This window comes from Dermacentor variabilis, chromosome 8 (genome assembly GCF_050947875.1).
Source record: "Dermacentor variabilis isolate Ectoservices chromosome 8, ASM5094787v1, whole genome shotgun sequence".
NCBI lineage: Eukaryota > Metazoa > Arthropoda > Arachnida > Ixodida > Ixodidae > Dermacentor > Dermacentor variabilis.
The window spans coordinates 54,775,379-54,790,245 of NC_134575.1; the positions used below are offsets into that span (position 1 = coordinate 54,775,379).

A 14,867-nucleotide genomic window follows, 5' to 3' on the forward strand; every position below is an offset into this window, starting at 1 on the left:
GGTTGGGACGAGGGAAAAAAAGCTGCATTAAAAACAGCTTGACTAGCCCCAGGATGTTCGTCGTCGTCTTCTTCACAGAGCTGTCATTTGGCGCCGTGGCAGGGTGTTGTCTTTCTTCTCCTTCCCAGACTAACCAGCAACTCGCACAACATACGCGCACATCGCTCATGAAAGTACCCAAGTAGCCACTGTACACTCCCACATCGTACGCGCTTATGCGTACGATGCGTGCAAGCACGCACTATGGGAGAGCAAACACCCCGTTGTCGTGAATGTGGCTTATGCGAAACATTCGCCACCTACGAGGTGCAGGGCGCACCACGACACCCGCAGGCTTGCTTCTAGCTGTCGCACGTTACAATCGCTCAAAGAAATGTCGGCTGCTCCAAAGATGATAGAAAGTAACACACAATGGCTGACCAGACGTCATTGCTTTCAGGGACTGGCCGCAGCTGACCATGCTGAACTACCACCTGTGGTTTGCCGACTCGGTCCAAGGGTGGTTCGCCGTCGCCAAGGTCAAGGCCCGGCAAAGGATACGCAAGGCCTTGGAATTAGACAGGGTACGCTCATAAGAAAAACAAAAGGAAACTTTGCCAGATGTGTGTCATTCTGGCTAACTCGTACATTAAAGATAGCGAAGCTTTATAGGTGAGTTGTCCCGCCCATCGTAGGTATACTAGGGATCTGTCTTGCAGCTGCCCAAAAATCTACCCAAAACTTTGCAAACGTATTATTATATCTGGTGCGATTCGGTCTATCGAAGCGTATTGAAATACTTCGCTATATCGGGGAAGAGCAGTCCTATACCACCTGATATATGCTCCGCAGGCTTCTGCTCGTTGCGCCAGCTGTATACCATCGTGGGCGCCTGGCTGCGCCTTCCGTAGGGCTGGTAGGACTGAGTTGTTTCTGGTTGTTCTTAGTAATACGATAGCACATCACGAATGCCGGCGTCTGGCGTCGGGTTCTTACAGGCACCCTGCACTGTAAACCCGTGTGCTCCTATAAGTACCCTTAAAGGTGCAAATCGGTCTATAATTCGGACCTTTACACCCGAGGACATGAGGGCGTAAGCTAGAGACAAAAAGCACCCTTAATGGTGTAAAACTGTTTACAGTGTCGACGTATGGTCGCTTCGGCGCTCCAACGCAGGCTGCGGTGCTGGCTCTTATTTCATCAACGTCAGATACCTCCCACATCGTCGCCGCCCGTCGCACTAAAACCATTGCAGAAGTTCGGTTAACAGTTCGTTGTCAGATCGCGCAAAATCAACAAGGTATTTGCAGCGCGGTATTTTTCCGGAGTGTCTGTTGTCTTAAGCCAAGGAAAGGCGTAGGGAAATTTCGTGTTTTAAGTGTCACGCATGCGTGGCGGCTACAGTTTATTCCGCGTAATCCCGAGTCTACTGAATAAGCTTTGTTCCTCAGATTTTTAAAACTCTGGTCTAGGCACGGATGACTCCGTATCCGGGAACTGAAAACGCGACATCAGGATGGCACAGCTGCCGAGCCTTTACGCCGTAAGTGTTACAGTAAGCGTACTGAATTCCGCTAAACTGTGGCAGCTGCAAGTAAGATAAACATGAGGTTGCACCTGAAATGTGATAAAATATTCGAAGCAATAGGCATTTTTCGGTGCGAGCTTCGCAAGAGTTTACCCCTGCTTCATTAAAAAAAAACAACGTTCACGTGTCTTCTCAAACGAAAGGTACACACTAACAGAGCATAGCATCGTTTGGCATGACTGTCTGTTGAGAAAATTGCAAATTGGCTGAAAATATCACATTTTCCGCCAATATAAAATTGTGTTTATGGTCGACCCCACAATTTAGGTGTTTGTAAAGTAAAAAAAAAAAGCGATATCGTTGTGACCTCCTTCTTCCCGTTGTCTTTCTGTGTGCTTACCCACCACGCTTGGATAGAGGGTGAGTTGCTGCATCACGCACATGTCTCCTTGCCACTGCGTACTATATGTCCCCATCCTTGAAGCATGCAATATCTGCAAACTACACTTGCCGCTCTTGCTTATGCTTGTACTTTTTTAGCTCCCCAAACCTTCCCTAGGCTTTGGCTGTTCGTGTACGTAGATGTGGCTAGACCATTTGAAGTGCGTGTAGGTTTACTGAAATCTTTCTATGTGCAGTGGAATAACTGCTCGTGTTTCCATGTGTATCTTGTACGAATACATTCGTAGTTCGAAGGATAACATGCAAAGTTCTCGCTATTTCTGTAAGCCCACAGTGTCGAAAAGTAGGAGTTACTGCTTTGAATGCAGAAAGTTTCAGTATGCTACCGTTTGTTGATATGGGATGTTGTTGCAGGTGCTTAGAGCATGTAACTTCATAGGTGCCTCAGAGCTATTGTATATAGGTAAGGGCTCACTCAGAAAAGATTCCTATGGCACTGAAAAATATCAGCGCAGGTCAAATTAGTTTGATCACTGATTTACTTAAGCGCTGTGAAAAAACGTAGTCGCGTGTTTTGGTAGAGTATCAGATGCAGTATGGTCTGTACGGGAGTGCCTCTGATGCTGCAATCAACTGGCAACTTAAAGCGTTCACCACCAGCCCTACCCCAGAGACAAACTACAGGACCCGTACTAACAAAAACTTCATAAGCTAAAATTGCTCGTAAGATAAAATTCGTAAAAGTCCGGATGCTTGAGGTACTGGCGTAAAGTAAAACTGTGAAGGCATTTGCGAACGAAACAATATGGGAATTTGGCCCCACATTGTCGTGGATTGATTCTTTCACACACACGCCCTGTTTAAAAAAGCCCTTCTTCCCGATCACTGCCATATCCAGTAACTTAATACGACATGTAGGAAAAGGCTTTGCCTGTCCAGGTGAGTGAGCACTCTGGGGACCAATTGCAATGCATGCTCACTGACTTGGACAGGCAAAGCAGAACGGTGATTCTAAAGAATTCATCTGCAGAGAACTAAAGTAATGATTAACAGTCTCGGAAGAGAACAGCACCTTACGATAGGTAGCGAGGCACTGGAAGTGGTAAGGGAATACATCTACTTAGGGCTGGTAGTATCCGCGGATCGGGATCATGAGATTGAAATAATCAGATGAATAAGAATGGGCTGGGGTGCGTTCGGCAGGCATTCTCGGATCATGAACAGCAGGTTTGCCATTATCCCTCAAGAGAAATGTGTATAACAGCTGTGTCTTACCAGTACTCACCTACGGAGCAGAAACCTGGAGGCTTACGAAAAGGATTCTACTTAAATTGAGGACGACGCAACGAGCTATGGAAAGAAGAATGATGGGTTAATTTTAAGGGATAAGAAGAGAGAAGATTGGGTGAGGGAACAAACGCGAGTTAATGACATCTTAGTTGCAATCAAGAAAAAGAAAGGGGCATGGGCAGGGCATGTAATGAGGAGGGAAGAAAACCGGTCGTCAGTAAGGGTTATGGACTGGATTCCACGACATGGAAGCGTAGCAGGTGGCGGCAGAAAGTTAGGTGGACGGATGAGATTAAGAAGTTTAATGGACAACATGGCCACAATTAGCACATGACCGGGGTGGTTGGAGAAGTATGGGAGAGGCCTTTGCCCTGCGGTGGCGTAGCCAGGCTTATGATGACGATGATGATGATGTAGGAAAAGCGGGTTTTTATACATTAGCCTATATGCTTCATATCTGATTATTGTATGCGGTTTATACGGCATATGGGCATTTGGGCATATCGGCAATAGGTCGGCCGTGGTGGTATACGCAGAAACGACAAATTTAGCCTAGAGCTACGATACCTGAGGAGATCGAGGTTGTGCTAACGAAGCTTAGTGGCCACTGGAAAACAAAGACGGACAAAACCAAACCATGAAAAATAGCAAATGTTAACGGGCAAGCTTGTATGAAAAAAAGAAAGTGATCTCACTTGTTTTTTCTTGTTTCTTGTTTCGCGGTCACGGACATGAGCGTAAAGCTGAGGGGAAATGAAGGCAATTATTCTCGCTGGCTCATTAAAAGTTCTCCTAAGAACTGAGCAAGAGCCTAGGAAGTTCAAATAATAATATAACAGAATGAGTTTTGCTCCTACCGCGGCCGCTCGATATTTCCGATGGCGTGGTCCAGGTGCGCCTGGCGCGATCATAACGAAGAAAGGCGCCGTGGTGGGCCAGCAGATTAGGAGCCTAATGGAAAATTCGATTCGCTTATGCGTATGTTCTTACAGGGCGATGCATGAAATAAAGACGCCGTCGATAAGCGATGTGCCGCATGATAACAGTGTGTAGGTGACGCCCTGACCTAACGATAAGGCGCGCACATGCGGCTTCATTTCGCCACTGCACCGTTGGCGAAATGTCAAATGGATCCGCCTCGTATGCAAGAGGGACTGCGTTCGAATCCACCGCTTTTCAAATGGGCAAAAATGTCCCACGACGTGGCGCTATGCTGCTTGCGAGAGCTTCGCATCTAGACATCGGGCCCTGCAGAGATTTCCGGCCGTCGTCTCTGGGCACCCCTTGTCCAATCACAGAGGGTCTTGTTGCAGCGCATCCGCTACGGCTGTGGCCGGCAGACTAGAGGTGCTGACGGGTGGCCACGGGTGTAAAAATAGGTTCCAGCGCTCTCCGGATCGGGTGCTCGTCCGATGGGAGACCACAACCCGTGGAAAGAGTCGTTTCTGCCCCATCCGAGGGCGTCCCGACCTTAGTAGGTGCATCGGGACGCCGCATGGGAAATTGCCGCCGTTGGAGCGTCCCAGATCTCCTTTTGTCAGGGTTTTGCGTTACCCGTAGGGTTCGACGAGATTTGGATAGCAAGGTCTTCTTTCTCAGCGCATTAGACCCCTATAAAAAGCCGACTATCAGGCTACCTCTGCCCATTTGGATAACCGGCCTATGGGTAACCGGCGGCAACGTGGATTTTAACCCAGGACCTCCCGCAGCCGAGGCGTGTATTATGCTTTCAATAAAAGTTAATGCTAAAAGAAATTGAATGGCACATGCGGTTCACAGGTTTATCACTTAGTAAAAGAAAAACTAATTCACGATCCTCTGGTGCATGGTGCAACATTGTCAAAGAAGCGCGCTGTCAGGACAGGCGTTGAAAAAAAAAAAAACTCAGTCGCCCGTAAAGGGTCTCTGAATGCGAAACAGCAATGGTTTGACAGTGCCAAGGATAACTAATGCATTCTCTGTCATGAGCATAATCACAGTACAAGCTGTAAGCACGTGCCTTCTGCGTGAAAACAACTTTGGATACTTGACTTGATAATCTGTTTATCTGTTAGCCTTATTACAGATGTAGAACTAACCCTGCCTTACTTGCAGTGCAGTTATTATTGATAGCTCTTAACAGTGCCAGCGATTCCGAAACTTCCTCTCATAGGTTTCGAAAATGCGGAGTGCTATACGCTCTGCTATTTAAGTTAGTCAAATGCATATGTTTTTTTTCTTTTATCCGCGGAAGCTCTCTCGACACCAGAGAATATGCTTAGGCACAAGATTATATGCACTGTCCGCGTGCCTTTATTAATAATAGCAGCAAAAGAGAGTAAGTGATTGCAGTCTCTTCTGATACCACATGAATGCAATTCACTAATTGAGCCAACGTTAAGAAACGTTTTTATGCTGTTTTATTACCTTGGTCGCTTACTTGAATTACACCACGTAAGCAAAGCTGGTACCATAAAACCTCCGCCAAAACGAAAATGCGCGAAATAACCACTTTGTCAGCATTGCTGGTTAGTGCATCCTGGTAATGCGTAGGCCGCGTATTTACAAAAAGGAAAGAAAAGTAACAATCTTACTCTACGGCTGTTCGTAAAATCAAGTCCCAGCTAATCGCTATGCTGGAAATATTAGCAAATGTGACTTGTCAGTGGCAACCAATTCTTACTAATAATGACCACTGTGAACTCGGCCCCAGCTTTTAAAGGCTTGAAACCAGGCACAGAAGAAACAGCGCTCTAAGCTCGTTCCTTCTCTTTCATGTGTTGCCCTGTTAAACTCTGCCCTTTAACGAGTTCAGTGGAGCTGTTCGTTTGCTTTTCGATGCGTGTAATTTAGCCACATATAGAACCTGCCTACCCTTCCAGTGTTTGCTTTGCGTTCCCGTTATTGGAGATGCCACACCTTGAACATATTGCCTTGGAATCCTTGACGCATGCGTCATTTCCGGTACATATTTCCTCTGCTTATGCTCTAGAACCATATCATTCCGAAGTACACATATATACCTTCCTGGGCTGCTTCTTGTTGGCCAGCTTTCTTGGACACGAGTTTGAGTGTGACGTTTCTATGTTAACACAAATCATCTTGTGCACAGGTCATGCATTCTTACTAATAATCATCACGATCACGCTGATTCCAGCCGAGCAAGGCAGTGTCACGTGAAATTTAGCATTTTCTTGGATATTCGCACATAATTTATGATGAAACATGTTCATTATTTAATTTTGAGTTCGAAGCTTGCTACATATCGGATTCATTTGGAACTAATAAATGAAGAAAAAAAATACTTACGCTAATGCAGACGCTTTTTCTTATGTGTTTGTGATGATGAGTTTGTTATTATTAAACCACGTTCATTGTTCGTAGTGTGAGTATCTTTAATTCGTGGTAGCCTCAATTTAAGTGCGCGTCTTATGAATGCTGCAGAAGCGTAAGGCGACTGTAGAAGACATTGCCTTTAACTGACAGGCGTCAATAATTGAACTAGATAACGCAGGCAAGGTGAAAATTCGACCTCTATATGTTATCTCGTTCGTTGACAGTGTTTGTCCGTGTATATTACGTCTACAAAGCAGTGCGCGTTGCAATTGATATGTTAGAAATGTAGCACGAACAGCAGCAGTAGTTACCAACAAAATACAAAACACCAGCGATGCATGGCTGCTTCAAGTGGAAGCATAGAAATATAATTTTCAGTATAGTTTTCGTAGGAAAATCAAAGCGGCATGTTACATGTAGAAGGCATAGTCTATAGGTGCCATCATCAAAAAGCATTTGCAAGTTGGACAGGTTGATACTGACGCTTTGTATCAAGCATACATATATGAATCGGTTAGGGACAGTTGTGCAGTTTTTTTTTGTGCCAGACATTTCCGCTACTTTTCTGCAGCGGTGGTCCAAGAAAGTTGACGTCACTTCCTGCCGTATTCTATCCGCCATGCAATTCGCGAAGCAGATTGCTCTCCGTTTTCTTGAAGTGCCTGCCTTTAGTTGGTTTGCGTCGCAGGTACAGTTTGCATGTCATCTATTTGCAAAGCGACTTCTTCGTTCGTTATCGATGATATATTTGCGTGACATTTATATTTACCTGACGTAAAAAAATTTCAATGACATCGTGCGGTGTCAAATCTCAGAAAAAAAAGTATTTATACTAGAACATTTGAGTTAGCTGACATGCTGCAAGACTACATCACTGATAACTGAGTATGATGAGATCACGTACAAGCGCTTGCTTGTAGGAGATTATCTGCAGGTGGGTTTAGCGGCACGTGAGATTTCTTGATAGGGTGGCACTTACTGGAGCCTGACATCGCCGCGCCTATATGAATTTTTATTAGGCTTCTCAGTAGGTTTTCGTTGCCTTTCGAGACATTCAACGCAGTGTCAAAACTAGCAGTCTTTATCAAATTTTGGAGAGGGAGGAAATCGACGCTGAGTGCTCCGAAGGTTCGGGCACACGTTTTACGAAGATAGAGCAATATGTACAGGATCGGCATGGCGGCGAGAATACGGGCCGCCCCTGGTTGAGCCATGTGTCCTTGCGAAAACCCTGTTCCTGACTGCCTGGCTTTCTCTTTCCCTCCTTACCCCCTTCGCCGTCTCGCTGGGAAATTGCAGATGCCTGCCGGTTTTTTACTGAATAAGAAGAAGGTACAGTGACCCTGCGCCGTGCATTCAGCCCGTTATGTCAGTGCTCCGGTGCTCGGCTGTAGTGCTGCATGTCGTGTCTGCATGTGCGCTGGTGTCACGTGGGTGTGTGTGTGTGTAGATGTGGCGAAGAAAGATAGGTTCTGCCTCCTAGTTCGCTGCAGAAGCACCGAAGAAGCCAGACACTCGAGAAGCTTGAAACAGTCGTTGAGTTGTTCACCGTGGAGAAATACTATTTTTTTGTATATTGTACACTTTCTTTTATACTGTCAGTATTGGTGTGCCAGTTGCTCCGCCACTATCCCCACCACGGATGGTGATGCTGGATGATGTTCGCGGATCCTGTTTTTTGTTTCATATGGATGTTGAACAGCGAAAGAAAACTGTCCTAGAATCGAGAGTAGCACGAACTTACAAAAATGAAACCCATTGGAGATTCTTCCTTCTCTCGGGAGAATTACGATTTCTCGTTTTGGAAAACTGTGATCGCGTCGTGGATTTCAACAGAACTGACTTGTCCGGTTCAAAAGCGTGCCTTTACGTCACTGTCACGCCGTATGACTTTTGCTGGATCGTTCATAAATTTCCAAGTACGTTTGAGGGCTACGCGAGATACTACCGCAATCCAAAATGCACGGTTGTCTGCAACCTTCTTACTTGTGAAGACATTGGTGGACTCGCACTGGAATTTTATGCACGCATTGCGGCCAGATTGACTCACTGTGTAAGACAAGGTATTACTTGTTCGCCGCTACGCTCGAGCACTGTGGCATGTGGTTTGTCCAGCGCACAACAATGCCGTGCTGCTGTACCGTGTCATACTTCTGAATTTGCTTGAACACTTCTTCCTCGTTTGCGCGTTGTCGTCTATTCGTGCTAGCGCGCGCGTCTCTGTGTGTATTTGTGCGCTTTTGTGTGCGTGTGTTTTGGATGACAAGCAGGGGGGACGTTGTGTCGAGTGTTGAACGACGGCCACCGTGAATCTCACGTTCGGGTAAACTTGCTCATTAATTTCGTGTACTTCTCTGTTCTCCCACTGGCGCGCTCAGATCAAGTGCATCGATTCTTACGTCCAGCACAGCACTTCGGCTGTCGATACAACCACGTGCTTCAACCAAGTGAGTACCACGTGCGCCCTATGCTTGTAGAGCGGTTAGGCACTCGTTAGGAGCCTGTGACGGAAACAGTGTGCAAAATGCTATCGAGGTAGTTAGTGAATTTAACGACGGCGTGGAAATTGGCGACCAACGCGCAATTGTCGTATCATTCATGGATGACGCTGCATTTCTGCCGTCAAGGCAGGCGTTTGGGCCGTAAGTTGAACAAGTATGAAACTCGTTTTGATCATACGCCTCAAGCATTAGCTCTGCAGATCAATTTGAACCTATTTGTTCGAAAGCCCATTAGGTGTTAACGAAATTTTGTGCTATTGCTGCGTATTTGTTTCATGGTTTATCGATGATTTGTGAAACTCAACATCCACGTTAAGATGTACCTTTAAAACTCGAAGTGAATTTTATTGAAAGTAACTCGACTATTTGAGGATTTCTATAGGCACACTCGTTTGATGAAATCTTTGCTTACTTCTAGGTGTATTCATACCTTGTCATAAAGGCAGGCTCATATTGCTCAACACACGAACGTATTGCTACCCGTCAGTCATGAACAATGATTTGCATTGTCGGAAAATGTGCAGAAACTTGTTTCTGCCAAAATACAATCGCAGATTTTCTAACCGCATATATAGAGCGCTCTTGTACGTTAACCATAAGTTGAATGCTAATATTATGCGATTTAAATTATTTCCCGTTATTGGATATCAGGAAGAGTGCGGCTAAGCTGGCTTTCATTTCTGTGGACCTGGACGCACTATGTATTTTTTTTTCGGGTGGTAAGGAGGACTGTGCAGCAACTGATAAGCACAGCGAACTCGCACAGATGACTGTAGCCTTCAATGCTCTTCATTGTGCTGCACATAATGCAGTGCTGCTGTATTATGCAGGGATCGTGTTTATGTACTCTCTCTCTCTCTCCCTACTTTTTAATTCTTTCCACCTTCCCCGTCCGCCACTGTAGGGCCGTACCGAGGCGGATTTTCTGTTCTGGTTAACCTACCTGCCTTTATCCTTTCTTTCTTATGCCTCTCTTCTTTTATCTTATATGATATCTCTTTAGACCTTTCAACAGTCACATCTGTTTGCCCAGTGCGCCTCATAAGGCTTACGTTCAATTACAAGCCGGCTTGCTCCAGTTACTTCTCTTTCTTGTTTTCAGATCAAGCAGTTTTGGAGGCAGCTAGCATGGCCTGATCTTAAAGGATCTTACCCTTTCGTCTTCAAAATTCTTGAGGTGGGTGCCCATTCTAGCGAAGCAAATCGCGTACTCCGCTTCCGTTACCGCTGTTTACATCGCCGAGTGTTTTAATATTGCTTATACAGTTCTAGAAATGTCGATGATGCTTTGTACTAAACCTAACCACCGTTACCCTTAGGGGTAAGGTATGAATTGTTGTAGGGGCCAAATCAAATTTTATTTTTTTGCCGATATTTTGTGGCAAGTAAACATGATGAGAAGAGTACAGACGACATGGGAACAAATGACATTAGAACATACGTCACGAAGACATTTTTTAGGCTTGTAGCGCAGCTCAGAAAGAACAAAAAGGAAGGTGGAAGGGGTAATGAAAAGGAACGGAGAACAAAGTGAGCGCTAACTTGCTCTTTCTGAGCTGTGCTACAAGTCTCAAAAAGTCATGATATACCAACTGGCCTGAACTGCCACGCTTTTGTCGCGAAGACTGATGGCACGATAACAGACGACTTGGTAACAGACGATACGAGAGCGTAGCGTACGAGAAATGACGGCAAGATAACAGACGACGCAAGAACATCCAGTGCGAAAAGAGAACGCACGAAAAGTGCGCGAAACAAAATCTGATAGTCTTGTCGAACTCTCGAGTCAGATGTCTTGGTGTGAGCCAAGCGGCCAGAATGAGTACAGTTCTTTTTTCAATGTTGCCCTCATTGCAGGTGTAGATTGAGCTCACTGTCATGTGCACCTGGATTTTTTACAGCCCCGGCCATGGCGACCGCATTTCAATGGGGTCGAAATGCAAAAACATCCGTGTACTTATGGTTATGTGCATGTTAAGGTATCCCAGGTGGCCAAAATTAATCCGGACCCATCCACTACGGCTGGCCTCACAATCAGATGGTGGTTTTGGCAAGTAAAACCGCATAATTGAAAAAAATAAACATCTTTAAGTTAGCCATTAAACAAACATATGCGCTTAATGGTTAAAAAGTTCTACTGAGTAGGAAGGTGCTATATGGTGTTTTTTAAACCACTTCTTTCTATAGCACCTTAGGGCCCTGAATGTATATTTAATAAGTATATACACAAATAAACCGTTGTCACCATTAGCTCTTAGCTGCCTGTCTCAGCTTCCTGTTGTACGATTCAAGCTGCTTCACGAGATTGAATAATTCAGTGAATAACTAAATATTTGATTCATTCTTCCGTTTTAACGGAATAAGAGCTCCCGAATAGTTTTGACCGCCACGGGCTCCCTAATGTACAGCTAAATTATTTATACGGTTGTTCTTGCAAATCGGCCTCATCAATATGCAGCCGGCATGAAGGATAAAGGGCATTTGGGCGTACTTTTTCCGATTGTGCCGTATTTGCTAAATTTCACATTGCATTTTATTCACTTGAACTTTATGCCGTTTTGCCAGTGAGACGGAAATGGACGACATTGCTCGTTATTTTTGAGTTGTGTTGCGTGATGCTTGAGGTGATTTTGGGACGTGTGTCCTTTTTTAATCAGTGCAAGTTGTGTTAAATTCACCGTTAGGAAAGCACGTTTTAATTTGCAGTTAATTAGAATATGCCAGCCGATCTGCAAAAATATGCACATTTGATTACATAGGCAATTTACGACTGAAGACACACGTTGCTTCTAAGCGAGCGCGATGTGTTAATTGCAGGTTTAAGAGGAAGCTTTAGCTCGGGAGCTTCTATCAAGATACACGGGGAAGGAGGAATAATTTTTGCGGGAAACCAGCGCAGCAAATTTGTTGATGTTTGTCGCACCTAAAAGAAAAAGTTAGACTCTAGTGACAGTTGGTTGCGCATTTCCGATTTAGGCCGTGACTACATTAATAAAAATTGGCAATAATCCCGAATTTCCAGAAAACGATACAATCAAGCTTAGAACTCTGTAACTCAGCAATGAGAAAAAAACCATATGACAATGCGGTAAATAGCACCGAATAGTAAATCTAAAGCGGACGAAATTGATATATTGGGCATGGCTGCCAAATAACCGATTATGATGTGAGTAGAACTTTCGCAATGCCCTTTTAAGCAGTGAAAGAATTTAACGTAAGATATAAATCGACATATCAAATTTCGTCGCTTTAAATGCTCTGACGGATGCAGTTTACAGAACTGGGATATATGTTCCTGGTGCAGAGCTACGAATTTGTAAACTTCGTCTTTCTATTGTTTTAAGTGTGAAATGCTTTAAGCTCCTGTTGTCGGCGACCTTCAAGTAACTTTGATCCAAAAGCCAGAGCCGTTGACCGGACGCTCAAACAAGAACATACGGGCTAGTTTCCAGAACGAAACGAAGTCATCCGCACAACCATTCTAGACTTAAGAAAATGAGGTCTCATGCGCCCAACCGTTTGTACAAGACCGCATTATCATACGCTAGTTACTGCCCAAACAAGTTACGAAAGATAGTGCATCCGAGTTCGTCCTACTGTTTTTTCAAAATATCGCATCAAGCGATATTGTAGGGCGCTGAATTTTTATTTGTCATTTCCAATGGCCACATTCAACGGACACATACAGTGCACCACACAATTCATTGTCATTTTTTGGCACTGAGACAGGTTTGCCCGTGCTGTTTTAAACGCCAGCGGTCCGTGAGTTCCGCGGCACGGGTTTCGCGTCGCCTCGAGAGATGGCGTCACCCTGCGTGGCGCCTCCTTCAAGCGCTTTTGTTCTTCTAGCTCAGCAGTGCGCTCGGTCTCCCTGGCGTCTTTCGCTGCCTGTCGTGCCGCCTTCAGCCGGTTTTCTTCTAGTTCTACAGCGTCGATACGGACCAGTGCACAGTGTGGTGCGGTGGCTGGGCCGTTGCTAACATGGGGCCCTATAACGTAAAACTATTCCAATATCTTTCTATTCCAATCTCCTGACGTCAAAGTTCCTGACGTCAAATGGGCAGCAGCCATTTTTATTCCTTTCGGAATGGGGCAGCCTGTGGCTATTCCAAAGAAAATTCAGTTTTTTTCGGCGTATTAATGCATATTTAACGCGTACACGTCACTTACACGCGGTAAGTTATTGCAGTTTTGTGAGGTCGCGCGACAGACGGGTGAAGATTGTTCAGCCCGAAAGCTTTTGACCAATAGCCGAGGGCTAATGGCGAAAAGGCGTCCAATCAGGAATAACTATTTTTCTTTTGTACGGCCAAATCATGCATAATAAATGTGTACCTGTCATATTAGATGGGGCGCTATCGCGGTTTTCGTGACGTCGCGTGACAGACAGGTGAACTGGGGGTGGTCAAAAAGTTTCGCGGAGGGTTGATTGCAGAATTCGAATAGAAAAGGGGCCCTATAACCTAAAACTATTCCAATATGTTTCTATTCCAATCTCCTGACGTCAAATTTGCGTAACCACCAACGCAAGCACCGGGCGGTCACCCGCAGGGTTGTCTGAACAGACCAATCAAACGCTCTCCTCGTTCATAGGAGGTCACTTTGTTTGCTTGAAAAACGAATAACATTGCCTACACTGAGCGGCTTGTCGTATCTAATTGGCTGACAAGAAGCGAGGAGGATGCTCAAGTGGAGAGGGATTCGATGGGGCCGAGCCACTGCACTGAAAGTCGATAACCGCATGAAGAGGGTGATGCCGGCGTTTGGTCGGCTTTCCCTTACTTAGCTTGCGGTGGCTGGTCGAAAATCGCGGCGGCATGCAACTGAAGCTCAAGAATGACGCTAAAACGGACCCTCAGCAAAGAAGAGGTGGCAGAATGAGGGGGTAAACGTGCCGAAAGAGCTCGAAAACGTTACACGGCCACGCAGGAAGTTTTATTATACGGAAATACAGCCGTGCTCCCCGGCAAGTGCGAGTAGCCAGCGTCTGAGCGATCGGCGGCAGCCATCTTTTATTGCTTTCGGAACGGGGCAGCCTGCGCCTATTCCGAAGAAATTTCAGTTTTGTTTGGCGTATTAAGGCATCTTTATCGCGTACACGTCAATTTGACGTGGTGAGCTCTTGCGGTTTTGTGACGTCGCGTGACAGGCAGGTGAAGTTGGTGCAGCCCGAAAACTTTTTACCAATAGCCGACGGCTAATGTCGAAAAGGCATCGAATCAGAAATAACTCTTTTTCTTTTTTCTGTCAAATCATGCATAATCAGTGTGTACACATAATATCAGGTGGGGAGGCATCGCGGTTTTCGTGACGTCGCGTGACAGACAGGTGAAATGGGGGTGGTCGAAAAATGTTTTTAACCAATCGTGGAGGGCTGATAGCAGAATTGGAATAGAAAAGTTTGGAATAGTTTTACGTTATAGCGCCCATGCACTACATACGTTTTCACGTAGTGGCTAATATCACCTCCAACCGATTTTCTTTGCCGGTTGCTATTTCATGCTTTTATCTACTCTCGATTACGGGAGAGCGAGGAATTTTTTTTTTCATACTTGTCAATTCTTGAAAATGTCTTCCCAGAATTTGAGCCCCTAAGTCGAAATTTCGCTTCAACTGTCACTGGAATTTAGGTTTCTCTGTTAGACGCAACACATTTCATTAAAATTGATCCAGTGGTTACTTATAGAAAATCAGTCCAGCGCTTTACCTGTACTTAAGTAGGCGGCATCGGAATTGGGCCGACGCTAAAGCTTCGATGGTCATAATAGTTTGAACGATTTTGTAACCGAAGGTTTGTTTCAGGTAGCACGCAAAAAAGTGAGGACGAAGAAGACAGTGATGGAGCTGCATTG

General features: G+C 45.3%; 1 protein-coding gene across 3 annotated transcripts in view; it reads left to right on the forward strand.

Annotated features, from left to right (window-relative positions):
• LOC142590225 (BAI1-associated protein 3-like) overlaps nt 1–14,867 on the forward strand; it is a 517,523-nt gene that overhangs the window by 477,736 nt on the left and 24,920 nt on the right. For all 3 annotated transcript variants that reach the window (XM_075702152.1, XM_075702153.1, XM_075702154.1), the window contains 3 exons: nt 440–563; nt 8,893–8,961; nt 10,118–10,192. In XM_075702152.1, coding sequence (XP_075558267.1) covers nt 440–563; nt 8,893–8,961; nt 10,118–10,192 — 268 coding nt within the window. The remainder of the gene's footprint in view (nt 1–439; nt 564–8,892; nt 8,962–10,117; nt 10,193–14,867) is intronic.